Raw genomic sequence first — 27,093 nt, 5'->3', positions numbered from 1 at the left:
GCCCTACAGGGAAACCTGGTCTAAGGGGGGCTACCCTGAGCCTTGTCCATGTAGCGAGGGGATCCTAGAAGCACAAAGGCTTTGCATGGGGTCCTGCATTTTCTATCTTATGACCTGCTCTACTAAAGAGAACCTGTAGTCTTCAAGCCCTGCCTTAACCGTTGTCTTCTAGCCTCCAAGGAAACCACATTGGGGACTCCGGGGCCAGGATGATCTCAGAGGCCATCAAGACAAATGCTCCCACGTGCACTGTTGAAATGTGAGCAAAAGGAGTTCCTGGTGGATGGAGCAGGAGGATGGGCAGAGACTCAGCTGGAAGCTTTTGAACAGAAAGGCCGACTTCTGGGGACCTGCTGGGAGCTGGGAACGCTGCTCACTCAGCACGAGTGGGGCTCTGCACGGAGAAAGGAGAGGTGCTGCCAGAGGAGGTCGTGAGCTCCCTTCCTGGTGCAGGAGTGGTTCAGGCAGGGGGCGACGGGTACTCTGCTATGGCACAGAGGAGGGAGGGGGCCACCACCAAGGGACTAGGGGACAAAGGCCTGAAGCTCAGCAGTGTAGGAGGCTGGTTCCAGCTTATTTACACCCTGAGTACTTCATATGCCCCCTACCTTTAAAAATGTTTATTACTGCCCCGTTCCACTCACCTGGTTAAAAATCATCCCATGCTCTGAGATAAGCTGCCATCTCAAGCTCGTGAGGAGCATCCGTGTGGCAGGGGCGACAGAGGGGACCCTTATTTTTTCAAGAAGAAAGTTTTAGGGTATCATCCTTACAGACATGAAAAAACTATAGGAAAATTGTGAAGATAAATGAGTTTTAATTCTAGCATTCTGGAAACAGAGACAATAGAGTTCTCCAAGGAGTCTGCCTTTTTTTGTTTGTTTGTTTTTGAGATGGAGTCTTGCTCTTGTCACCCAGGCTGAAGTGCAGTGGTGCAATTCGGCTCCCTGCAACCTCTGCCTCCCAGGTTCATGTGATTCTCCTGCCTCAGCCTCCCCAGTAGCTGGGATTACAGGCACCTGCCACCATGCCCAGCTAATTTTTGTATTTTTAATAGAGACGGGGTTTCACCATGTTGGCCAGGCTGGTCTCGAACTCCTGACTTCAGGTGATCAGCCTGGGCCTCCCAAAGTGCTGGGATTACAGGCGTGAGTCACCGCACCTGGCCCCATTTTTTATTTATTACAAAATCAAAGACGTGGGTGATACCTGGCACATGTTATCTGGAGTCTGGCACACTGGTTATCAATAGCACATTCAATGTATTCAGTGATGTCATTCTTTCTTTCTTTTTTTTTTTGAGACAGAATCTGTCACCCAGGCTGGAGTACAGTGGCGTGATCTTGGCTCACTGCAGTCTCTACCTCTTGGGTTCCAGTGATTCTCCTGCCTCAGCCTCCCAAGTAGTTGGGTCTACAGGCACACACCACCACACCCAGCTAATTTTTATATTTTTAGTAGAGATGGGGTTTCACCATGTTGATCAGGCTAGTCTCAAACTCCTGACCTCAAGTGATCTGCCCGCCTCAGCCTCCCAAAGTGCTGGGATTACAGGTGTGAGCCACTACACTTCCTTATTAGGCTTCCAAAGCCACTGCTGTGGCCACAGCTTCCATGGAGACAGGCAAGCTGAGCCTCTATGTGGCACCAATTCCTGCAGCTGTTTGTGTTGGAGGGAAAAAAAATCCAAATGGACATCACAGCTCTCATCAACTAAATAACCACAGAAAGTATTTATTAAGACTATAAAGCAATGATCACTTCTGAATTTGAAAGGAATAGCTATTTGAAATGTTTCTTCAAAAGTGAGCATCTGGACAGGATGCCGATATGGATGCTAAGGCCATGTCTTGGTAAGATGATATCCTTGCAGTCTCAAAACAGCACCCCACAAAGGTGATATCCTAATTTACAAAGGGAAAAAGGTACCTTTAATCTGAAATCTGGCAAATGCAGCCTCAACAGAAGTGACAGAATTGAACATCGCCAATAATGGGACACGTGGACATCACATGCCCCCAGTCTGATGCAGCACGGAGTCGTCTGATGTATTCTTGTCAAAAACTGTTTGCCTGATTCTAATCATTGAAGGAACAATTAGAAAAAAATCCAAATTGACAAATATTCTGCAGAATAAATGGCCTGAACTCATAAAAAACATCAATGTCATGAAAAATGCAAAACGTTGCAGATAGTGTGAAATTGAAGATTACAGAGATATAACTTAATGCAAGATCTTTGACTGGATCCTAGACTGGAGGAAAAAGTCTGTTACAAAGAACATTTGGATCACTTGTAGTAGCTGGGAAATAAAACAAAACAAAACATTATTTGTAAAAGTGGGGAAATCTGAACATGGGTCTTGCAGTATTTATGACGGTTTTTGCTGGGCATAGACTTCTAGATTGACAGCTGTTTTAGTACTTTTAAGGTGATGCTCTGTCTGCCGGTTTGCATTGTTTCTGTCTGAGTTAAGAGCTTAGCAGAACAGAGTTGCAGTAGCCAAACGCTGGAGAAAGCTGGGCCCTACAGAAACCTAACACTGAAGAAACCTCAGGAGCCAAAGTGGTGGAGAAAACAAACAGTCCTCCCTCTCTCCCTTTTCAAATAATGTTCATACATCTTCAAGCTGTCTGAAATGGTTAAAGAGTTCAGTCTGTCATCAGGGACACACCAGAGCCAGCTAGCCCACACAGACCCCATCAGAGCAAAACAGACAAGACAATTTAATTCATATCCACACAGAAAGGACTTCTAGGTAGGAGGTATACCCTTTAGCTCCCTTCCAATTAAAGGAGTCCTCAATTCTAGCACCTGAGAGTCCCCTGGGTCTAACAGTTGTGATATTTATGTCGTGTGTTGCTTACCTAAATGAATACAATTTCCTTCCAGACATGTGACACTGATATTAAAGTGCTAATGAGAGGGATCTGTTTCTTCTTGTCCAAGCTAAAAGAGAAACAGTCGTTCAGATTTCCCATCAGAAGTCCGAGGACTTTGTTCTTGATAACTACTACCAATAAAAATTGAGTATTTGAAAAATTCCTTTGTATTTTCCATCAATACACATTTTTTAAAGCATTTGAGGAAGTCTTCTAATTATATAGTAAAAAATTATCAGCAATGGCCTGCTAGTTTTTTTTTTTTTTTTTTTTTTGAGACGGAGTCTCGCTTTGTCGCCCAGGCTGGAGTGCAGTGGCCGGATCTCAGCTCACTGCAAGCTCCGCCTCCCGGGTTTACGCCATTCTCCTGCCTCAGCCTCCCGAGTAGCTGGGACTACAGGCGCCCGCCACCTCGCCCGGCTAGTTTTTTGTATTTTTAGTAGAGACGGGGTTTCACCATGTTAGCCAGGATGGTCTCGATCTCCTGACCTCGTGATCTGCCCGTCTCGGCCTCCCAAAGTGCTGGGATTACAGGCTTGAGCCACCGCGCCCGGCCGGCCTGCTAGTTTTTTATTGACCTAATCACAACCATCCTCCTTAGGTCCTGAGGTCTGCTCTACTGCTTGGCCAAAACCAAATGGTGCCAGGTCATAAAGCACTTGCACATGTGACTCCTGGATCCATTCTACAATGGGTCACCACTTTAGTAATGACCCACTACAATGGGTCATACTTTAATAAAAACGATAGAGTACAAACAGCTTGTTGTTGACAGAAACTTCCTTGCTCAAGCAAGGCAGTGCTATACATGGTGAGACTTTGCACAAAGTCAGTTAACTAACAGATGATCTAGAAGCAGGTGACACAATGAAATACCCTTTGGAGCTGTTGCCTATGTCTGTGGATGGGCTCTTTGTAGCTAGGTTAGGCTTCTGTGTTAAAGTGCGTTAGAAGAAAGCATCACATAAGGAAAACAGAACTCTATTTGTATGTTTTTTCAAAACAGAAGTCAAGTCACATTCAGGCAAACCAAATCCGTAACATCCAAAAGGTGCAGTGACTCTTCTGCGTCTTGGAACCACGGCGTCTGAGGTGGCTGGCATGGCTCCAACACGCTGGCTTCCCTGTCAGCAGATCGTTTACAATATGGTGCATTTCAAATTACTGGTGAATTCACTGAATGCTGGCCTTTTTTTTTTTTTTTTTAAAGGGGTAATCTTATACATAAAATTTATGAAAAGAAAGAGAAAAAAGCAAAAATGACAGAAATAATTGTCGAAAGTTCCTAAAATTTATGTGTATCTTTTCATACTTGTGAACTCCTGAATAAGTATTTATATCTGACAGGTACAAATAAAATAATTATGCTTTTAAGTAAAACCTATTTAATAATGTGAAATATGGTGTTAAAAACATTTATTAAAAGTAACTTCAGAAGTCTTCTGACTTTTTTTTTTTATTTTTTATTTTTTTGAGACGGAGTCTCGCTTTGTCGCCCAGGCTGGAGTGCGGTGGCCGGATCTCAGCTCACTGCAAGCTCCGCCTCCCGGGTTTTACGCCATTCTCCTGCCTCAGCCTCCCGAGTAGCTGGGACTACAGGCGCCCACCACCTCGCCCGGCTAGTTTTTTGTATTTTTTAGTAGAGACGGGGTTTCACCATATTAGCCAGGATGGTCTCGATCTCCTGACCTCGTGATCCGCCCGTCTCGGCCTCCCAAAGTGCTGGGATTACAGGCTTGAGCCACCGCGCCCGGCCGTCTTCTGACTTTTTAATTGTAAAAATAAGTGAAAACTGTTTTGTGCTTTTCTTTTTAATTTACTGTATGCTTTTTTTTTTTTTTTTTTTTTTTTTTTTGAGATGGTGTCTCACTCTGTTGCCCAGGCTGGAGTGCAACGGTGTGATCTTGGGTCACTGCAACCTCCACCTCCTAGGTTCAAGTGATTCTCCTGCCTCAGCCTCCCCAGTAGCTGGGGTTACAGGCATGTGCTACCACGCCTGGCTGATTTTTGTATTTTTAGTAGAGATGGGGTTTTGCCACGTTGGTCAGGCTGGTCTCAAACCCCTAACCTCAGGTGATTCACTCGTCTTGGCCTCTCAAAGTGCTAGGATTACAGGCGCTGGCCTACTGTATGCTTTTTACAAGCAGTGTGCTTTTATTTTTTTTTTTGAGACGGAGTCTTGCTCAGTCGCCCAGGCTGGAGTGCAGTGGCATGATCTCGGCTCACTGCAAGCTCCGCCTCCCGGGTTCACACCATTCGCCTGCCTCAGCCTCCCAAGTAGCTGGGACTACAGGTGCCCGCCGCCAAGCCCAGCTAACTTTTTGTATTTTTAGTAGAGACGAGGTTTCACCATGTTAGCCAGGACGGTGGCCAGGAGGTGAGCCAGGAGGCCATCTCCTGACCTCACGATCTGCCTGCCTCGGCCTCCCAAAGTGCTGGGATTACAGGCGTGAGCCACCGTGCCCAGCCTTCTTTTTCTTTTTTTTTAAGATAGGGTCTCAGGCCGGGCGCGGTGGCTCAAGCCTGTAATCCCAGCACTTTGGGAGGCCGAGGCGGGCGGATCACAAGGTCAGGAGATCGAGACCACAGTGAAACCCCGTCTCTACTAAAAATACAAAAAATTAGCCGGGCGCGGTGGCGGGCGCCTGTAGTCCCAGCTACTCAGGAGGCTGAGGCAGGAGAATGGCGTGAACCCAGGAGGCGGAGCTTGCAGTGAGCCGAGATCGCGCCACTGCACTCCAGCCTGGGCAACAGCGTGAGACTCCGTCTCAAAAAAAAAAAAAAAAAAAAAAAAAAAAAGATAGGGTCTCACTCTGTCACCCAGGCTGGAGTGCAGTGGCACAATCACAGCTCAGTGCAGCCTCGACCTCCTGGTCTCAAGTGATTCTCCTGCCTCAGCCTCCTGAATAGCTGGGACCACAGGCATGCCCCTCCACATCCGGCTAATTTTTAAATTTTTTGTAGAGATGGAGTCTCACTTAGTTGTCCAGGCTAGTCTAAAACTCCTGGGCTCAAGTGATCCTCCCACCTTGGCCTCCTGAGTAGCTGGGCCCACAGGCGCTTGCCACCATGTCCAGCTAAGTACTTTTCATATTAAAAAAAAAAGAAGAAGAAAAAAGAAAAAAAACCAACTCCACTTCTAATTTCACAACAGAAAAAATCTTCTAGTGCTACTACTCTACCTAATTCAATCCTGTGTTGTTTTTTTAAGTCAGAAACATGAATCTGTACCAACACCTTTTTCTTAATAGGCTCCTTCCCCTACAGAAACACTTAGGTAGCGAGCTGCAGGAAACCTATTTGTCCCTGTGTTGTGCACTATATCTTTCCACACTTTAGACAAAACAAAGCTCCTTTAGAGAAACTCTGGCTGGAGGGAAGGAGAGTGTCCCGGCTGTCATTGCCATGGGAGTCTGGAGTCTCCAAGAGGGCAGCTCAGGTCACCAGAGTTTCCAAATTTAGTACCAGCCGTGGAAACATGAAGGTGGCTGTAATCCAAGGTGAACTTGACTCCCAGAGGAATGTCAGCTTTGGAAAGAAAATGGAGGATTCCTCATCTGGAGCCTGTCTCTATCGCCTGATTTTCAAGGAAACCCAGTTTTCATTTAACTTTAGCTAAGCTTCTTTCAGAAAATTGTAGTAATTAAAATACATTTAATGTCTGGTATTGTGAACATGCAGAAGAAAGAAAGATGACAAAATGAAATAAGGGCTAGAATTAAAAGCCGAAGCACAGGAAATGTTCTCAACTGTGCAAGTGATTAACAGCCAGATGTCCCCCTATGATTCCGAACATGAGTCCCCAGTGCCAAGTTCTAGCCTCAACTCTGCTGGACTCTCGGAGAAAATGTATAGTAAAAAAGCAGCCAAGACTTGTGTGGCGTCAGCTCTTATTTCTCCTTGAGATTTTGTCCCGTGGACGTGAATCACTAAGAACACATGCATTCCTCAAGTTTTAGGAGATAAATAAGGTGAAAAAAAAAATCTTAGGGATTTGTTTCAATTCTTATTTAAGCTTCATGGAATGCAAACATAGGAGGCTGAAGCAGAAATAAGTATTGCTTCAGTAATCATGAGTCCAGCCAGCTTAGTGAACAAAACAGGTGTTACCTTCCTAACCTTCTAAGTTCCCATTTACCTACAAGTCTGAGGGTTTTAATCTGCCAGGGTCCCTTGGCAAGAGGGTCAGAAGTCATTGTCACTCTCATCCAGGGGTTCAGGTTTCCGGACCCTTCGATTGGGCTTGGTTGGTGAGAGAGAAATGCTCTCATCTTCCAAATCATCATCCTCATCATCATCATCATCTTCCATGTCGATTTCACTCTCCTCCGAGTCCTCCTATAGGAAAAAAATGGCAGATGTAACAGGGGGTTCCACCTCATTCCTGACATCTTGTCCTAAGATTCTCTGCCTCCCTTTCTATAGCACCATCCCTGTGTGAAGGAAGAGGCCGGCAGAGTGGCAGGCAGGCTGTGGGAGGGCATATGGATGGGACCGAGGCGATGTACTGCTGGCTGGAATTTATCATCCAACCAGAATCCTCCAAACTCCAGGTGCATCTGAGTGTGGTGCTGCAGGGGCTGGCTTTCCCACAGTGTCCCAGAAGCACTCTGGATCTGCATTGAGGGCCAATGGACCCAGAGACTCTCCCTACCAATGGCAAGAAGGACAGGGGCTTGGAGACAGGGAAGGGAGGCCTATTTTGGCTTTTTGCAGATTGTGGATAAAAAGCAACACAGGCATGGGTATAAGGAGTGAAGTGAATCCCAGCTACTCAGAAGGCTGAGGCAAGAGAACTGCTTGAACCTGGGAGACGGAGGTGCAGTGAGCCGAGATTGTACCACTGCACCCCAGAGCAAGACTCCGTCTCAAAAAAAAAAAAAAAAGAAAGGGAGCAAAGTGAAAGACACACCTTCTCCCTCCTCATCAGATCCAAGGCAACAACTCAGCCCAGCTTTAAAACGGCAAGTCCTGCGTCCCATGTAAACCAGGATGGCTGGTCGTTCTATCTAGATCATTCCCATCGGTGCACACAAATGCTGTAATTTCCTTCTTGGAAAAAAACCCAAACGTAATCCCATTTTCCTCTCCAGCTGCTCTGCCCTGTCTCTCTCCCCTCACACAGAGTTCCTGAGCGACTCGTTGAACTCACTGTCTGCACCTCTGCCCCTCACGAATGCTTCAGTTCCCCCAGACTCTCACCCACTGACCCCAGCACTGCTCCTATCAAGACGGAAACATGCAATGGATTAGGATTGATTCTCAGGCCTCATTCTGCTTGGGCTGTGGAATCACCCCTTCATCCTTTAAACCCATCTTCTCCATCCCCCAGGGCCCCTTCTCTAGTCCAGGTCCCCCTCCCTCACTGCTGATGCCCCCCAGCCTCCCCTGCCTGCCCCTTCCTCCCTGACCTCTGCAGGGCAGGTGCACGCAGGACCTTGGGTCACCTCTCTTCTCGTTCTACTTGCTTGCCCTAGGCAGTCACATCTATCCTTGTGGCTTAGGTATCAACCAAATAAGAGTGGCTCCCAAAATTCAATATCTAGCCCAGACCTGGCTCTTGAACTCCAGACTTAAATTCCACCTGACTACTCAACCCTAGCATGTGGCTGTCACACTCAGAATGTCCAAAACCAAACTGTCGATCTGCCCTCCAAGCCCCTTTGTCAAGTCGGCCCCATCTCAGAAAATGAAACTCTGCTTTCTGCTGATTAGACCCCGCCCAGGCACCCTCATTTCTCTCTTTCTCTAACAGCCTGTGTCCAATCAATTCACAAAACCCAGGACCTGACCACTTCTCAACACCTCTGCAGCCACACCTTCGGCCAAGCACCATCACCTCTGACCTCCACGGGTGCAGGCGCCTCCTAACCGACTTCTCTCAAATGGGTGTCAGCTCTTGACCCTTCCGGGCTCACGATTCTCCAGGGTCTCCCCATCACACTCAGAGAACAGAGTCTTCATCTCACCCTGCAAGGCTTTGCATGGCCCCTGCTGCCTCTCACGCTCACCCACAGTCACACCAGCTGCCTCTGCTCCTCAACGTGAGGAGCACATTCCACATGCCCAGGTGCCGCCAACCCACGGACTCGCTCCCTCCACTCAGGCCCTGCTCAAACACCACCACGTCAGAGCCCTTTGCTGAGCTCATGGAAGATGCCACCCCCTCCTTGTTCTCTGTCACTCCCTGTCCCCTGAAGCTGTTATTCCTTCCGTTAACACCATGAACCTTGGATCCGCCGCTCCATCATTATTGCTGGGGGCTTGTCTCTGCCCCCTGCTGCGTTCCCCGTAATCCATGACAGCACTGGCATGTGGCAGGCACTCAACAGACACGTGCTGGATGCCTGAACACGTAAAGCACGGAACCCTGTGCCTGGAGGGCTGCATGGACACAGCCTCCTTGAAATAAACAAGTGAGCACCAGGCATAAAGCTCAGCTGCGACTAATGCATTCGCTCTGAGAGAAGGCACACCTTGGAGAAGACAGGCGGTGCTGCTCCAGCATCCCCATGCCACACTCCCTCTGCTTCTCTCTTGGATGGGCAAGACAGAGAGAAGCTATTTACCAACCACGCCCGAGCTTGTTAAGAAAATTATATTCTAGTTGCTCTCTCTGCTTCTCTACAGACCGTGCCCTATGAATTCAAGGCCTGATCTCTGTGCCTCCTGCTGGCAAGCCTGAGCGGCCTCTCCCCACTGTGAATTCCGCAGCAGCACAGGCTGCGGATGCGTGAATCTGTGTGCAAGAACGCAAGGCCCTGTTTCTGTCTCTGTGCTGCCACTAGCGCCATGCCACAGACACAGGTGTATCCACCAATGGAGGCAGCCTGGGGTCAGTCTCTGTCTAGTCGCCCTTCGCTGTGTGGGCTGAGCAGCACTGCCAGGGATGCAACAAAGAACGCAGACTTGAGTAATGCCCAGCAGAGCCCTGATGACCGGATCCCACCAAGGTCCCCTAGACTCCCCTTTGGTTAAGTGCTCCAGGGAGTTATCCACTCAGTAAAGCTCAAGGCAGCCTGATGTCTCAGCCTCATGCCTAGCACCCCAGAGGCCTGGTCTGGGGACAGTGCTGCTTCACCATTCCTTCCCCAGCACAGAGCAGGGAGGAGGGCTGGTCCTGAGCCCAGCCCTCGGCGTCCTCCTTCATTTCTAGGTTACGGCCCACGGCCTGAGGACTGCCAGCCTGAGCTTTCCCCATCTCCAGGCTCGGTGCTTGCGCCTCCTCTTTAGCATAAGGGCCTTCAGTGATCCCGCTGTCACCATGGGATCCCTTTTGAGTGGCTTTTTGCCCAGGAGAGAGGAAGCAGCACTCCTAGGGAGAGGCCCCTGGCTGGCCCTGGAAGGGCTGACAGACACCCACAAACACATGAGGCAGAACAGAAAACCAACCTGCTTCTTGGAGTTGGAAGTCTTGCATTTACCTAAGAGAGCTGGTGCTGCTTCCATCTTTGGAAAGCGAGAATGGAAAGAACAGTGAGAAGGCAAAAAAAGCAGAGCAAGCACATTCACTTGAAAAGAAATGAACCATCCACGAGCAAGGAAGAGTCCAGAGCCTCATGAGGCCAAACCTTGCCATGCATCGAGGCATAGCTGGACTGACCACAGACGGCTCCCTGGCTGCTGGCAGCAACTCAGCCACTCCCATCTATGGGACAGCCAAGCCCAGAGCACACAGAACCGCTGAGGGGAGTGGGGGACTTACATTGTCATCGGAGTCTCCACCTTGCATCGTGCCCACAATGCGTTTGCCGGGTCTTCCTGAGAATAACAAAAGCATGAAGAAGTCATAAAGATCTTGGAAAATAAAGCAGGAAATAGCATTCAAGATTTGTTTTCTGACCAGGCATGTTGGCTCATGCGTATAATCCCAGTACTTTGGGAGGCTGAGACAGGAAGCCAGGAGTTTGAGGCCAGCCTGGGCAACATGATGAAACCTCATCTCTACAAAAATTTTAAAAAAAAATTAGTCAGGTATGGTGGTTCACACCTGTAGTCTCAGCTACTTGGGAGGCTGAGGCAGGAGATTCGCTTGAAACAATGAGGCAGAGGTTGCAGTGAGCTGAGACTGTGCCTCTGCACTCTAGTCTGAACAACAGAATGAGACTCTGTCTCCAAAAAAAAAAAAAGTAACAGTGCTCCAAACATTAACAGGTGGTAGATAAGAAATGTTTTTAAAGGCAAATATAGGAGAATTTTGTAGTATTAAATCAAAAATTTGCAGAACCTTTGACCTAAGAATTTGACTTTAAATGATGCAACCTAAAGATAGGCAGACATGGCCGGGTGTGGTGGCTCAAGCCTGTAATCCCAGCACTTTGGAAGGCCGAGATGGGTGGATCACCTCAGACCAGCCTGGCCAACATGGTGAAAACCCATCTCTACTAAAAATACAAAAACTAGCTGGGTGTGGTGGTGCAGGCCTGTAATCCCAGCTACTCAGGATTATAGGAGAATCGCTCTCTCCGGGAGGCGGAGGTTGTAGTGAGCCAAGATCATGACATTGCACTCCAGCCTGGGGACCAAGAGCGAGACTTTGTCTCAAAAAAAAAAAAAAAAAAAAAAAAAAGTAGGGGGCAGATCTATTACTGACAAAAGAAGAGTTCCAATTGTATTTTTTTTTTTTTTTTTTTTGAGACAGAGTCTCGCTCTGTTGCCCAGGCTGGAGTGCAGTGGCCGGATCTCAGCTCACTGCAAGCTCCGCCTCCCGGGTTTACGCCATTCTCCTGCCTCAGCCTCCCGAGTAGCCGGGACTGCAGGCGCCCACCACCTCACCCGGCTAGTTTTTTGTATTTTTTAGTAGAGACGGGGTTTCACGGGGTTAGCCAGGATGGTCTCGATCTCCTGACCTCGTGATTCGCCCGTCTCGGCCTCCCAAAGTGCTGGGATTACAGGCTTGAGCCACCGCGCCCGGCCCCAATTGTATTTAATTTTTAAAAACAAAAGCAAGTTGCAGAACCATACATACCGTCTGGTTGCACTCAGGCTAAATTTTTCAGGTGATCTTTGTGTGTGTATGCGTGTGTGTGTGAGTGTGCATGTGTGTGCATATGTATATGTACAGAAAGGTAATCTGTAAAGACACACCCACCCTGGCCACTAGCCATGAGCCCTCCCAGGTGGGAGTGGGACATGAGGAAGACCCCAGGGCAGCATTCACATTCGCTCTACAAATGTTGTTGCCTGAGTCTTTTTATGTTTTAACTTAGTTTTAAGAGCCCCTCTATGTCGCCAGGCCACTGTGCAGTGGCTATTGCCAGACACAATCATCACACACTGCAGCTCCGAGCTCCTGGGCTCAAACGATCCCCCTGCCTCAGCCTCCTGAGTAGCTGGGAATAAGGCATGCGTGACTGCGCTGAGCTTTGTTACTTGAATCTTTTGTGATGAGTAAAGGAATTAGAAAAACATTTTTTTTTAAGGCAGAGATGCTCATTTAAGTCCCTTTCTGCATTAATTCTCAGGCTATTAGGTATATCATTGCACTGACAGTGGCAGAGGCAATGTGTTCTTGTGGCTCTGTGAGAAATACCAAGCCATAAATATGAACCATCCAGTCTTGGGATTACAGACAAGTAAGAATATTAGGAGCAAACATGACCACTGAACAGTTCAAGAGCCATAAACAACAGGACAGGATAAACCTGAGCAAGAGCTGCTTCCAGGGGCCATTCACAGTGCGCTTGTGGGCCTCAACACTAAGCAGCCTGCCCCAGTCCTGGCCAGGTGTTCTGTGAAACGGGGCACATGGAGGAAGGCCAGCGAAAGATGCGGGGGTACCTTGCATGAGCACCTCCATGGCTGTCCGCGGCTTGGGCAGCCGCCTTTCTTCCAACTCACTGTCGGATTCGTCATCCTCCTGGATGTCTACATCCGAGTCATCGTTACCTGGCAGGAACACAAGCAGGCAAAACAAAGGAGTGGCTTCATCATCACAACTAAACAGCTCTGCCCAGTAAGGTTTGCATGCATTAGCCTTTCTTTGGATGCATTAGATTTTATAAGACTCTGGATTTGCCTGTAGATGCATAGTGAAGAATTAATGTGGACAATGATGTGCTGTTTTTTTTAAAAAAAATAATTTTCCAAAGCAAGGAAAAAGTGGCTCGGATATATTAGTTAGAAACACTATTACAGTCATCAGAACAGCGACGCAAACGCCTCCAATTCCATCCTTCTAAAACTTGCATGGCTCCCTGGGTGCAGAGAAATCAGGTGCCAAGCAGTGAAGTTTTTACATATTCTCTGCAAAGACTTTTGGAAGATAGTTTTCAAATTAATTGTGTTGAAGCCCTTGAAGAAAATCTGAAAATTTAAAAACTGAATAGCCAGCTGTCAAGTGCTTGGTTAGTTCAGGGAAAAACCCATTCTCTGACTAATGTTAGGCTGCGTTACCAGAACTCAAGTTCCTAGATCGTGACAAAGATGAGGAAGTGGAGGCTGCTAATAAGGTAACACAGCAAGACTGGAGGCAGGGAGGCCAGGCTAGGAATGGCACGAATGGGGCTGCCCTGAGGAGAACGATGATCTTAGTGACTGGCAGTGAAAACTGGTGATGTGATGTTCTCCCCTGGGGAAAATCCCATCACAAAGACAGATTTTTTCCAAAGTAATTTTTTTTTTTTTTTTTGAGACGGAGTCTTGCTCTGTCGCCCAGGCTGGAGTGCAGTGGCCGGATCTCAGCTCACTGCAAGCTCCGCCTCCTGGGTTCACGCCATTCTCCTGCCTCAGCCTCCCGAGTAGCTGGGACTACAGGCGCCCGCCACCTCGCCCGGCTAGTTTTTTGTATTTTTAGTAGAGACGGGGTTTCACCGTGTTAGTCAGGATGGTCTCGATCTCCTGACCTCGTGATCCACCCGTCTCGGCCTCCCCAAGTGCTGGGATTACAGGCTTGAGCCACCGCGCCCGGCCTATTAATTTCTTAAATACATTCTTTGGAGTCTTACACCTATAGGCTGAATATTTCCTAAAGGGAACCTATAGAAGGAGTCTCCACTGTGGGGAGAAAGACCTTTCACTGCCTGGCACCTGACTTCTCTGCACCCAGGGAGCCACACAGGTTTTGTAAGGACGGACTTGGAGGACCCTCTTCTGATGATTGACTCAGAAGTTAGTTTGGAAGAACAGTAATTGTTAGTCTGCCCAAAGGCTTTGCTATGCCCCTACTATAAGAGGGTAATGTGGCCGGGCGCAGTGGCTCATGCCTGTAATCCTAGCACTTTGGGAGGCTGAGGTGGGCAGATCACCTGAGGTTAGGAGTTTTGAGAGCAGCCTGGCCAGCATGGTGAAACCCTGTCTGTACTAAAAATACAAAAACTAGTCAGGCGTGGTGGTGCGCACCTGTAGTCCCAGCTATTAAGGAGGCTGAGGCATGAGAATTGCTTGAACTCGGGAGGCGGAGGTTGCAGTGAGCCGACATCACACCACTGCCCTCCACCCTGGGCAGCAGAGCGAGACTCCGTCTCAAAAAAAGAGAGAGTAATGAAATGGTAACACTAGGCACTGTGGGAAGGTTTTCTGCTTTCTTTAGCCATGGAGAGAAGAGCTGTGCTTTATAGTACAGGAAGGGCCAACCTAGGAGCTGGAGAAAGTGTCAATAACAACATCCTGGGCTTCGACACAATTACTTTGAAACCTTCTGAAAGTCTTTACAGAGAATATTATTAAATATTAACATCAATTAATGACTACAAAATGAAACCACTATTCAGCTTAGTTCATTTCTTATGCCATCCAGGAAATTAAGACATTAAATCCTTATCCCATGCAATGCAAATCAAATTATATAATCAATTTTAAAATAAAATTAATACATGTACCTCAGGCTCAATAAAATTTCTTCTTATAACTCAAACCAATACAGACTTGAGAAGTGAGCAGGTAAACTAAAGTCAATTGCTATCATATGATTTCAATGTGTCTCTGAAAAGCACGCGTTGGAAACTTAAATCCCAAAGCAACAGTGTTGGGAGGTGGGGCAGATTGGGAGGTGTTTAGGTCACGAGGGCTCCGTCCTGAAGAACAGACTAATGCTGGTTATAAAAGGGCTTGAGGCTGTGGGTTTGATCTCTTGCTCTCTCTCCCCCTTTCTTTGCCCTTCTGTCATGGGATGGTGCAGCAAGATGCAACTCCTTGATCTTGGACTTGCCCCCAGAACTGTGGCTCATTAAGTTTCAGACAAGTAAATTTCTGTTTATAATGATAATAATATAAACTAATACTAATATATTATATGTTATATAATTGTCATATGTTATATATGGCAGTATATGTCATATTATGTATGTCATATATTATATATTATATATATGTCATATATTATATATTTTATATATATGTCACATATATATAAACACACACACATACAGACACATACAAAACTAGCCCTCTGTATCCATGGATTTCACATCCATGGGTTCAGCCAACCATGGATCTGAATTATTTGGAAAAAAAATCTACAATTATTTGGAAAAAAAAAAATCTACAAAGTTCCAAAAAGTGAAACTTGAATTTGCCACATGCCAAGTACTATGCTGAATCCATGTGAATGAAGTGATATATAGGCATTATGTTAGGTATTTTATGTAACCTAGAGATGATTTAAAGTATACAGGTGGATGTGCATAGGTTATATGCAAAAGACTTGAACACCTGTGGATTTTGGTATCCACAGGTGGGTTCTGGTACCAGTTCTCCACAGATATTGAGGGATGACTGCATGTATCCATATATATAATGCTGTATATATTTTATGTAAAATATATAATTACCCAGTCTCAGGTATTCTGTTATAGCAGCACAAAACAGACTAAGACATTAATGCATGCTGACACTGAAACCACTGAGCTGACAGTGACAATTAAAATTAAGTATGGCTGACCACATGCCAGTATAATTCAATGGAGAAATAATAGTCTTTTCAACAGATGATAATAGGATGACTGAACAGTCACATGCAAAAGAATGAAGTTGGACCCCCTGTCTCACACCATATATAAAAATTAACTCAAAGTGGATCAGAGACCTAAATGTAAGAGCTAAAACTACAGAACTCCTAGAAGAAAACACAGAGGTAAATCTTGGTGAATAAAGCAAGATCAGCATGACAGGTCTTAGCATCCTGGCCCAGGGACAGAATGGGATGCAAGTAACCAACCAGGGCTCCTACCTGAGTTGGGCCTCTCGCAAGGGACAAACCTCATGCAGGCTGATGACTGAGGGCTGCTTCTCATGCTCCTGACTGACATGGAAATAAAAAGGGGAGGGCTGCTTTGGCTAGACATGCCCTTCAAATTTCCTAACCTTGTTCCTGGAGGACTTCCCAGCAGTCCGTATCCTTCCTCCAGGGTTTCCTGAGATTCAGACGACAGAGTCATAGAACAGGTGCAAAATGAGAGAGATACAAGGGAAATGGCAAAGAAAGAGAAAGAGAGAGAGAGTACGCTGCCCTCAACATGAGATCAAACAGAATATTTCGCCATGAAGAAAAGAAAGAGCAATCAGCAAGAGGAGGAGGAACTCTGTGCAAGGCTGTTGATTCAGCAGGAAGATCCTGGGCTGCTACTGGTCCCTGACAGTGACTTGACACTGAAGTTCAGGGATAAGGGAAGCTGCCTGGTCACAGAGAGCTCCTTCCTGGAATCTCGGCCTTGTATGGACGTAACCCTGTGTCTCTCCAGCTGAGTGTCTTGCTGAGCCATTCTGGATTATGGGGGGCATCTCAGTGGCATGGGGACCATCATGAAGCGAGTGGCCCCTCTCCCTGCACTGCATCCCAATGCTTGTTTTCCATCAGTCAGCCTGAAAATACAGAACCCTACACACCTCTAGGACCACCTTTTCTTACAGTTACACATCATATATAATTCAAACTATAATTTAAACAGGGGAAAACACTATCTTAACTGGCACAAGAATGAAATGTGTTTTAAATGCTATTATTTAAACCAGACTCTTGAGTGAATACAATGGTACACAAAATAGAAGTTGTGAGAAAACTGCCTTTTGAAAATATTTTTGTACCTATAGTCAACAATATTTTACTATACTTTTCAAAACTGAAGATGTAAAGTGAAGTGTTCTTATTACAGTAAAAAAAAAAAAAACTGCTGAAAAAAAGAAGAAAACACATATTTAAATATATATATATATATACACACACACACACACACACACATACACACACATATATCTCAAGGCTGAAAATGCTAGTTCAGAGTAAACTGCTCATCTACAAAGCCCAGCCTTACTTCCACTCTTCAGCAGGCGCTTCTCTTCCTCCTTGAGCTTGTTCTGTATCAGGCAGAGAGTGTTTTTAGCTTCCTGTGGAAGAGGAAAAACAGACTCAGGAGAGACGGCCCTTTTCTGGACTGTTCTATTCTTCTTCACCACTGCGTAAGGACTGCTAAGTTTGTGCTACAGAACAAAAAAAGAACTAAACTCAAGGAAGGGGAAAAGAATTAACACGGCCTGAGCAACTCCAGGGTCCCGAAATTTACTGCCCTTTCTCTCTGAGGTCACCTGGTGGCCTGGTGGACACGGGCACCCAGAATGAAGCAGCTGCCCCACCCCCATGCTTCTCCAACTACACTTCCCTGCCTCTGAGGAGAACTAAATGCCCACCATGCATGCCTGTATGGCCTGGGGACACAGAACAGACACATTTAATTTTAGGGTAGAGACAGGCCTCTTGCTTTCAAAGGAAGAAAGTATAGATTTTATCATTTATCTTTCCTGCCCTGCCTTCAGATTCCAGCTCAAAAGATGCTAAATGGTAGGATAGGTAAGGATGGGAATAGGGGTGGGGAAAAGAGGAAACATCTCAGATCATAAAATACGGCCTTATTATCAAGAAAGAAAATGGGGGCTGGGCGTGGTAGCTCACACCTATAACCCCCATGCTTTAGGAGACCAAGGCAGGAGGATCACTTGAGCCCAGGAGTTTGAGACCAGCCTGGGCAACATAGGGAAACCTCATCTCTACAATACATTTTAAAAATTTAGCCAGGTATGGTGGCACGTGCCTACAGTCCCAGTTACTCAAGAGCCTGAGGTGGGAGGATCACTTGAGCCTAGGTCTGAGGCTACAGTGAGCTATGATCACACTCTGCACTCCAGACAGAGTGACAGGTAACACAGTGAGACCCTGTCAAGAAAGAGAAAGAGAGAGAGAGAGAGGGATGGGGGGTGCGGGGTGGGGGAGGGACAGACAGAAGGAGGAAGCTGGCTTTAAATATTGTTGTTGTTCTAAACATTAAAAATAAAGCACTGTGTTTCAGTCATGGGGTATTTCGAGGGAACAGGTATTCTAAGGACAGAGTGCGAGAGTGAGTAAGAGAAAAAGAGATGTACTCGTTGAAGGAAGGGTAGGGTAGAGGGCTCCCCCGGAAGTCTCCTGGGCCACCTATCCGCCATTCTGAGGCATACTGTTTGGTTTGTTCTCTGAACCCAGAGGTGGCCCCAGATAATACAACAAAATGTTTCTTTTCACTGCCCTTGACTGTTCTTTCCCAGGTACCCAATGTTTAAAATGTTCTAAACTCCAGGCTCTTTCCAGTGCCCTTGAAATGTGCCTGTCCTGTACCATTTCTCCATGGCCTGCCTCTGCCACAGAGTAATGCTATTAATGAATTCCTCGTCAAGATGACATGTGTCCACATGGATGCGTTAGGTACTCCCAGTTAGCCCTCCTGGACAACAAACTAGCTCTGCCCAACTCAAATGCTCAGAATTGTAATAACCTTAATGCCAAAAGCTGTCAAGGGCATGAGAAGGGGAGATTGCAGACCAATTTCATCATGAAAATGGAGTCTAAAAGACCATTCTCAGGTTAAGGATAGGGCAATTCAAAAATTGATCACAACTTGGTTCAATTTCTTTTGCTCTAAATTCCACATTTATCAACTCATGCTCGGATCTGAAATACTCTTTCCTAAATAGCCTTACCCATGGGGATGAAAGAAACCTGTAAGATGGTTGGTCAGGTACAAGGCCACATATATTTCCCACAATCAACCAATAAACTGCCATTCTTCTTTACAAAACAATCTCCAATGAGCTATTTTGGTGATTCAATTAACCATAATTTGAAAATCCGTTTTTTCTCTTTTTTTTTTTTTCTGTTGAGACGGTGTCTTGCTCTGTTGCCCAGGCGAGTGCAGTGGCGCGATCTCTGTTCACTACAACCTCCGCCTCCTGGGTTCAAGCAATTCTCCTGCCTCAGCCTCCCAAGTAGCTGGGATTACAGGCGCCCACCACCATACCAGATAAATTTTGTATTTTTAGTAGAGGGGGTTTCACCATCTTGGACAAGCTGATCTCAAACTCCTGACCTCGTGATCCACCCACTGTGGCCTCCCAAAGTGCTGGGATTACGGGCGTGAGCCACCACGCCGGGCCCCCCTCCCCGCTTTTTTTTTTTTTTTTTTTTTTTTTGAGACAGTCTTGCTCTGTCAACCAAGCTGGAGTGCAGTAGCATGATCATGGTTCACTCCAACTTCAAACTCCCAGGCTCAAGCAATCCTCCCATCTCAGGCTCCCAAGTAGCTGGGACAATAGGTGTGCAACACCATGCCCAGTTAGTTAGTTTGTTTGTTTGTTTATTTATTTATTTGAGACAGTCTCGCTCTGCCGCCCAGGCTGGAGTGCAGTCATGCGATCTCGGCTCACCACAAGCTCCGCCTCCTGGGTTCACGCCATTTTCCTGCCTCAGCCTCCGAGTAGCTGGGACTACAGGCGCTTGCCACCACGCCCGGCTAATTTTTTGTATTTTTATAGAGACAGGGTTTCACCATGTTAGCCAGGATGGTCTCGATCTCCTGACCTCGTGATCCATCCGCCTCGGCCTCCCAAAGTGCTGGGATTACAGACGTGAGCCACCGCGCCCGGCCTAATTTATTTTTACTTCTTTGTAGAGACAGGTCTCACTATGTTGCCCAAACTGGTCTCGGATTCTTGGGTTCCAGTGATCCTCCTGCCTAAGCCTCCCAAAGTGCTGGAATTACAAGTATGAGCCATTGCACCTTGCCTTGAAAATCTTTATGTGAACTGACTAAGCAAGCTTTGTTTTTTTATTTCTGGAGACAGGATCTTGCTCTGTTGCCTAGGCTGGAGTACAGTGGCACAATCTTGGCTAACTACAGCCTCTGCCTCCTAGGTTCAAGAGATTCTCCTGTCTCAGCCTCCCGAGTAGCTAGGACTACAGGCATGCACCACCACACCCGGCTAATTTTTTTATTTTTTATTTTTATTTTTATTTATTTATTTTTTGAGACAGAGTCTCGCTCTGTCGCCCAGGCTGGAGTGCAGTGGCCGGATCCCAGCTCACTGCAAGCTCCGCCTCCCGGGTTCACGCCATTCTCCTGCCTCAGCCTCTCGAGTAGCTGGGACTACAGGCGCCTGCCACCTCGCCCAGCTAATTTTTTTTTGTATTTTTAGTAGAGATGGGGTTTCACCGTGTTAGCCAGGATGGTCTCAATCTCCTGACCTCGTGATCCACCTGTCTCAGCCTCCCAAAGTGCTGGGATTACAGGCTTGAGCCACTGCGCCGGCCTAGTTTTTTTATTTTTAGGAGAGGCAGTGTTTCACATGTTGGCCAGGCTGGTCTCAAACTCCTGACCCCAAGTGATCCACCCACCTTGACCTGCCAAAGCCAAGCAAGCTTTTAAATCTGCACTCGAGACCAGCTACGTAATTTTTGGGATCAGCGGAAAATAAAATACACTTAAAAATTATTATGGGCCGGGCGCGGTGGCTCAAGCCTGTAATCCCAGCACTTTGGGAGGCCGAGATGGGTGGATCACGAGGTCAGATCATGACCATCCTGGCTAAGACAGTGAAACCCCGTCTCTACTAAAAAATACAAAAAACTAGCCGGGCGAGGTGGCGGGCGCCTGTAGTCCCAGCTACTCGGGAGGCTGAGGCAGGAGAATGGCGTAAACCTAGGAGGCGGAGCTTGCAGTGAGCTGAGATCCGGCCACTGCACTCCAGCCTGGGTGACAGAGCAAGACTCTGTCTCAAAAAAAAAAAAAAAAAAAAAAAAATACAAAAAACTAGCTGGGTGAGGTGGCGGGTGCCTGTAGTCCCAGCTACTCGGGAGGCTGAGGCAGGAGAATGGCGTAAACCCGGGAGGCGGAGCTTGCAGTGAGCTGGGATCCGGCCACTGCACTCCAGCCTGGGCGACAGAGTGAGACTCCGTCTCAAAAAAAAAAAAAAAAAAAAATTATTATGAATTTCCAGACATTGACAACAGGGCCTGAAAGCAAGCACAGGCCCCATGTCGGCACAGGGTCTTATGCAGCCGCATAGGCCTCACGTCGGCCCTGTCTGTACTCTCAACTGACTAAACCTGATGAAATATGACATCAAAGATTTGACAACCCTGGAGTCCAGGGTACACTGCCAGCAAAACAAATGCATGACATGAGCAATCCTCAGAATGACCAGGGAGAAAAAACATGTACTAATATTTTTTTTACAATAATATTAACAAAATGACCTGTTACCCAGTACAAAATAACACACCAGAAGGAATGGCTGAACAGAGGACAGGCTCAGCTCACCTCAAACCTTTCTTGCTCCATCCTATGATGCTCTTCAAGCTGCTGCTCCAGGTAAGTGAGATTTTGAAATTTCTCCAGATAAATGTCATACTGCTTTTGTAATTCTTCCTCAGTCTTCTCATACTCATCCATAAAACATGGCCTAAGACAAGCAAATGAAATAAAAAGGGAAAGGTGAGTTAATGTGCAGTAGTTTGAAATGGGTATTCACAGTTTTAGACTCCATGGTGGCCTTCTCTGGAAACCCTTAATTAGAGAAGGGCCTTCATTCTTGTAACTGCTTACAAATATTTTCCCTCTTCTCCTTTCTCCCCCGAAAATGGACATACTTCTTTTTCATCATAAGATGTACTCTTTGTAAAAACTTGAAATAATCCTGAAAGTATGAAGAATGATGTAAAAATTACTGATAATCCCATCACCAGGTATAAGCGTTTGATAGCTGACATATATCCTTCCAGACTTTTCTATGCATATAGATAGGAATGCATTTTAAACAAAAATTAGACATACTAAGAAATTCTATAATCTTTTTTTTCCATTTCAATATATCATAATGTCAATAGAGTTAAAAAAGATCAGGCCGGGTTTATCGGCTCACACCTGTAACCCTAGCATTTAGGGAGGCTGAGGTAGGAGAAGGATTGAGCCTGGAGTTCAAGGCTGCAGTGAGTGAGGATCCTCTGACCTTGCCATGGCACTCCAGCCCTCCAGCCTGGGGACACGCTGAGACCCCATCTCTAAAGGCAAAAAGTCACATACCAGACACATCTCTCAAAATCAACAAATATATATATTATTATCTTATTTGGGTATAATGTTCTACTGTCGGCCGGGTGTGGCGACTCACGCCTGTAATCCCAGCACTTTGGGAGGACAAGGCAGGCGGATCAACTGAGGTCAGGAGTTTGAGACCAGCCTGGCCAACATGGTGAAACCTCGTCTCCACTAAAAACACAAAAATTACCCAGGCATGGTGGCACATGCCTGTAATCTCAGCCACTCAGGTGGCTGAGGCAGGAGAATCGCTTGAACCTGGGAGGCGGAGGTTGCAGTTAGCCAAGATTGCGCCACTGCACTCCAGCCTGGGCGACATAGCGAGACTCCATCTCAAAAGAAATAATAGTAACAATAATAGTGTTCTACTGTCAGGCTATTACAAATTTTAAGCAATCCTCTAAAAAGGGGACCATAGGTTGTTACGAATTAAAGCTGGTGTTTTTTTGTTTGTTTTTTTGAGACAGGGTCTCACTTTGTCACCCAGGCTAGAGTGCAGTGGTGTGATCATGGCTCACTGAAGCATCGAACGCCTGGGCTCAGGTGATCCTCCTGGCTCAGGCCCCCAAGTAGCTGGGACTACAGACATATGCCACTATGCCCGACTATTTTTTATATATATTTTTTGTATAGATGGGATTTCGCCATGTTGCCCAGGCTGGTCTTGAACCCCTGAGTTCAAGTGATCTGTCCGCCTCGGCCTCTCAAAGTGCCGGGATTATAGACATGAATCACTGTGCCCAGTCTAAAGAGGTTTTTAAATGATAAAAAATTTTTTAAAAGGCCAGGCGTGGTGACTCACACCTGTAATCCCAGCACTTTGGGAGGCCGAAGCGGGTGGATCATAAGGTCAGGAGTTCAAGACCAGCCTGGCCAACATGGTGAAACTCCATCTCTACTAAAAATACAAAAATTAGCTGGGCGTGGTGGTGGCTGCCTGTAATCCCAGCTAGTTGAGAGACCGGGGCAGGAGAATTGCTTGAATTCGGGAGGCGGAGGTTGCAGTGAGCTGAGATCGCACCACTGTACTCCCACCTGGGCAACAGAGCGAAACTCCATCTCAAAAAAAAAAAAAACAATAAAAACAAAAACAAAATAAAACAAACATAAAAATCTATTTCAATTGATTTGCTGAACTTTTTCTTTTTTTATTATTGACCTTAAAGGAAAAATTTTACACTTTTTTTTTTTTTTTTTTTTTTGAGACGGAGTCTCGCTCTGTCGCCCAGGCTGGAGTGCAGTGACGGGATCTCAACTCACTGCAAGCTCCACCTCCCGGGTTTACGCCATTCTGGGAATACAGGCGCCCGCCACCTCACCCGGCTAGTTTTTTTGTACTTTTTTTTTTTAGTAGAGACGGGGTTTCACCGTGTTCGCCAGGATGGTCTCGATCTCCTGACCTCGTGATCCGCCCGTCTCGGCCTCCCAAAGTGCTGGGATTACAGGCTTGAGCCACCGCGCCCGGCCAATTTTACTCTTTTAAAAATATAAGCAGATGGGCCGGGCGCGGTGGCTCAAGCCTGTAATCCCAGCACTTTGGGAGGCCGAGACGGGCGGATCACGAGGTCAGGAGATCGAGACCATCCTGACTAACACGGTGAAACCCCATCTCTACTAAAAAATACAAAAAACTAGCCGGGCGTGGTGGCGGGCGCCTGTAGTCCCAGCTACTCGGAAGGCTGAGGCAGGAGAATGGCGTGAACCCAGGAGGCGGAGCTTGCAGTGAGCTGAGATCTGGCCACTGCACTCCAGCCTGAACGGCAGAGCGAGACTCTGTCTCGGAAAAAAAAAAAAAAAAAAAAAAAAAAAATCAGATAAACTAAGAAATAATTATAATCTTTTGAACTACAGCAAAACAAAGAAACTTTTTTTTCTGTTAAAAGGATTTGGAGCTTAACAAAAATGAATTGATGCTTTAAAGGTGGAATATGTCGAGGAGATCAATCTATCTGGCAGCAATGACTTCTGTTTTTTTTTTTCCCTCTGTGAGGCTCCAGAGGTAAATAGCCAGTTTCAGGAAGGGCCTCGGCTTTGTGCTGGGTGGGGAGGAGCCAGGGCGCTCCCTGTGGTTGCTGTCACTGCCCCAGGTGCTGTCTCCCCACAGACCTTGGGACAGTGGCCAGGGTGTAGCCGGCCACCAACATCCAAAAAGGCAAAACATATTCGACCAGAGCAGGCAGCTGGGAAGAGGAGGGAGCCAAGAAGAAAGAAAAATAAAGGGAGAACGAAAAGGGAGAAAGAGCAGAAGCACGGGGGAGGGAAAGAGGTGCAGAACGAAGAAGAGAACAGAGGGCCGGCACCACTATTCTCCATCAGTATTCCTGGGAAATACATTTCCAATGAGGTAAAGTAGGAAGAAAGACGAATTACTGACTGGTGAGGAATGATCAAGGTTTAAATAAAGTCTAAAATCTATGCCAACAAAGAGGCAGGAGTATGTTTCTGTTTCTACCTAATTTATGGCAAGATCTTAGCAGACCACGTCTGGATTTCCCCATCTGGATTCACTTACTCTGCCTTGAGTTCCAAGAAGCTATAAAAGCTTAAAGGGCAGTTCAAGCATAAAGCAGTTTTCCAGACATACTGCAAGCAGTAAAGAGAATGAGTTTAGCCATCTGCTTGTTACGACAGGCAACACATGCACATTTTGAGGTGAAGATATCTTTATGTAAGGCTTTTTTTCATTGCTTAAGAAGAGTTAAGATCATATTCTATTCTCTTAAGTCTTTGTTCTAACTTTTCTTTTTTTCTTTTAGAGTCAGGGCCTCGTTCTTTTGCTTAGGCTGCAGTGCAGTGATGCAACCATAGCTCAGTGCAGCCTCAACCTCCTGGGCTCAAGCAATCCTCCTGCCTCAGCCTCCCAAGTAGCTGGGACTACAGGTGTGTACCACCACACTGAGGTAATTTTTAAAAATTTTTAGAGATGGGGTTTCATTATGCTGCCCAGGTTGGTCTCAAATTCCTGGGCTCAAGAGAACCCCCTGCCCCAGCCTCATGAGTAGCTGAGATTTCAGACATGAGCCACCACGCCCAGTTTGTTTGAACTTTCCAGGACATCTTTCTACTCATTCTCCAAGTGTTCATATCTACCTGACACTCTGCAGAGTCTCTAGTCGCTTCCGATTTCTTTCCAGTTCTAATTTTCTCTTTTCAATTTTGGCTTCTAAATTAGCTTCATCAGAGGCCACATTATTGAGCAGGTCTTTAGTCTTCTGAACCTGTGTCTATATTTAATGGGAAATAATGAGACAAGGTGGCAATAAAAACAGCCATCCTAACTCACAGAAGAATTCTGCAACTCTTCAGGCATGGCAACATTATGCTCAACAAACACAAAAGCAAATAAATAAAGTAGACACTTCCCCAAGCAATGACTCACTTAACCCACTAGTTCCAGGGAGAATGTCACACAGGTCCAGAAAAAGTTATCTTTTTCTCCCCCATGAAAAGCAGGCATTTCTGCCCAGGGAAAGAAGTGAAGATGGAAAGAAGAGTGTCCTGGTCAAGGTGGAGAGGCCTGCCATCTTTTGTCTGGCTCACTCGGTTAGAACAAGGTACACATCAGTCTGGATGGTCAATCTGCCTTTTTATCATTCAGGCCATGCCCCTAGTTACAAACACCCAACTTACAGAATACACACACACCAAGTACTGCTAGAGGGGAGAGAAAGAAACAGCTGGTCCCAGCCCTAACCCACTGCCTGCTGGGACTGAGAGAAGGTCCCTCTTCCCTCTCCCTGGCAACAGAAGCTTGACTACAGACTAAAAATGAGAAGAAACCATGCTGAAGTCAGTACAAAAGCAGTTCCCGCAGTGGCACTGGCCACACTGACGTGCACCAGCTCGGGAAGGGGCCCAGAGCAACAGTCAGAGAGAGGCCCTTGGGCAACAGAGGCTGAGTAAAGAAGGGAAAGGGGACACGGGCCCACTGACAATGACACAAGTCTCCCTATCCTAAGAAAAGGCTCATTTGAAGCAGGTAGAGTGACAGGTAGCGCACTGTCTTCACATGCGTCTTGTCCAGTGGCCTGCCAGGTCACATGCCTGTGGTTCAGGCTCCAATCTCTTCATGAGGAATCTGGACTGCCACCCAGCTGAGCATGGAACTGCCCCCCCAGGGTTCTGGCTTTCCAGCCCTGCATTAAGTTCCTGGTGGCCAAGGTGGGGCTTTCTCCTCCAGCACTTTGCCTACGTGTAGCATCCCGTAAAGGGGTTACTCTGTTTTCCTGCAAGTCTCTGAAAAGCTATGGGCTCCACAGAGAAATGGCCTAAGAAGCCCAGACACTCTCCACAACTCTCAGGGATGGTGTGTTTTGGAAGCAGCCACTGTTACTGACAATGCATTTATGGTCTGATTTTTTTGGTCTAAGTACACTGGCCATTTTTAAGATACTTTCATTAAAATAATCAAATCCTTATCATCCATTTGCTGCAAGTGCCTTAAAGCCCCCAGGAGAAATGTGAGTTCACCCTCACAGGAAGAAACGTGGGTCTCCTTTCTAAACAACTTCAGTCAATGGCAACTATTTCCTTGAACCAAAGTCAGATTAAAACCTTGTACATTTATCCCACCTTAAACATATCTGTTCCTCAAACAAGAAAGATCCACAATGCAAAACAGCTGTGTAAACACAAACAATTTCCCCTGGTTTCTGAAATTAATGGCCTGTACTTCCTAACCCCTTTTAAGTACCCATGTTGTTGTTTTGGTTTAGTTTTTAGAATGATCAAACATCACAGATATTTTCTAACAATGAAAGGAGTCTTAAGAGATTTCTACCAAGAAATGAACCCTGTCCCCTCTTGGGTGTTCTACTTTTAACATATTAGTGCTAAGGCCACATTCATGCTGTGTTCGCCTGATTCAGTTAGAA

At 46.5% G+C, this 27,093-nt stretch overlaps 2 protein-coding genes and 1 long non-coding RNA gene across 29 annotated transcripts in view; 2 read left to right on the top strand and 1 right to left on the bottom strand.

Moving 5' to 3' along the window:
- The window catches only part of NLRC3 (NLR family CARD domain containing 3), a 39,894-nt gene extending 36,852 nt beyond the window's left edge, over positions 1–3,042 (top strand). For all 11 annotated transcript variants that reach the window (XM_077985379.1, XM_077985377.1, XM_028840968.2 and 8 more), the window contains one exon: positions 173–3,042. In XM_077985379.1, coding sequence (XP_077841505.1) covers positions 173–263 — 91 coding nt within the window. In that variant the 3' untranslated portion in view covers positions 264–3,042. The remainder of the gene's footprint in view (positions 1–172) is intronic.
- Positions 3,043–4,642: 1,600 nt separating this feature from the next.
- On the top strand, positions 4,643–6,068 carry LOC144337861 (uncharacterized). Its single transcript, XR_013411493.1, has 2 exons — positions 4,643–5,377; positions 5,687–6,068. It is a non-coding gene; the product is annotated as an uncharacterized LOC144337861 (long non-coding RNA).
- A 448-nt stretch (positions 6,069–6,516) lies between these two features.
- CLUAP1 (clusterin associated protein 1) overlaps positions 6,517–27,093 on the bottom strand; it is a 39,861-nt gene continuing 19,284 nt past the window's right edge. For 7 of the 17 annotated variants that reach the window (XM_077985523.1, XM_002802373.4, XM_028840971.2 and 4 more), the window contains 6 exons: positions 25,310–25,443; positions 21,443–21,584; positions 17,132–17,204; positions 12,663–12,770; positions 10,588–10,643; positions 6,517–7,220 (listed from right to left, as the gene is read on the bottom strand). In XM_077985523.1, the coding sequence (XP_077841649.1) occupies positions 7,068–7,220; positions 10,588–10,643; positions 12,663–12,770; positions 17,132–17,204; positions 21,443–21,584; positions 25,310–25,443 (666 nt within the window). In that variant the 3' untranslated portion in view covers positions 6,517–7,067. Of the gene's footprint in view, positions 7,221–7,929; positions 10,332–10,587; positions 10,644–12,662; positions 12,771–17,131; positions 17,205–21,442; positions 21,585–25,309; positions 25,444–27,093 lie in introns of those variants that run through there. The other 10 variants (XM_077985520.1, XM_001095007.5, XM_015125429.3 and 7 more) reach the window with 3 other exon arrangements.

The sequence above is a fragment of the Macaca mulatta genome, chromosome 20 (genome assembly GCF_049350105.2).
Source record: "Macaca mulatta isolate MMU2019108-1 chromosome 20, T2T-MMU8v2.0, whole genome shotgun sequence".
Lineage (NCBI taxonomy): Eukaryota > Metazoa > Chordata > Mammalia > Primates > Cercopithecidae > Macaca > Macaca mulatta.
Note: the sequence above shows the minus strand (reverse complement) of the source record. Positions and strands in the feature narration are given on the sequence as shown.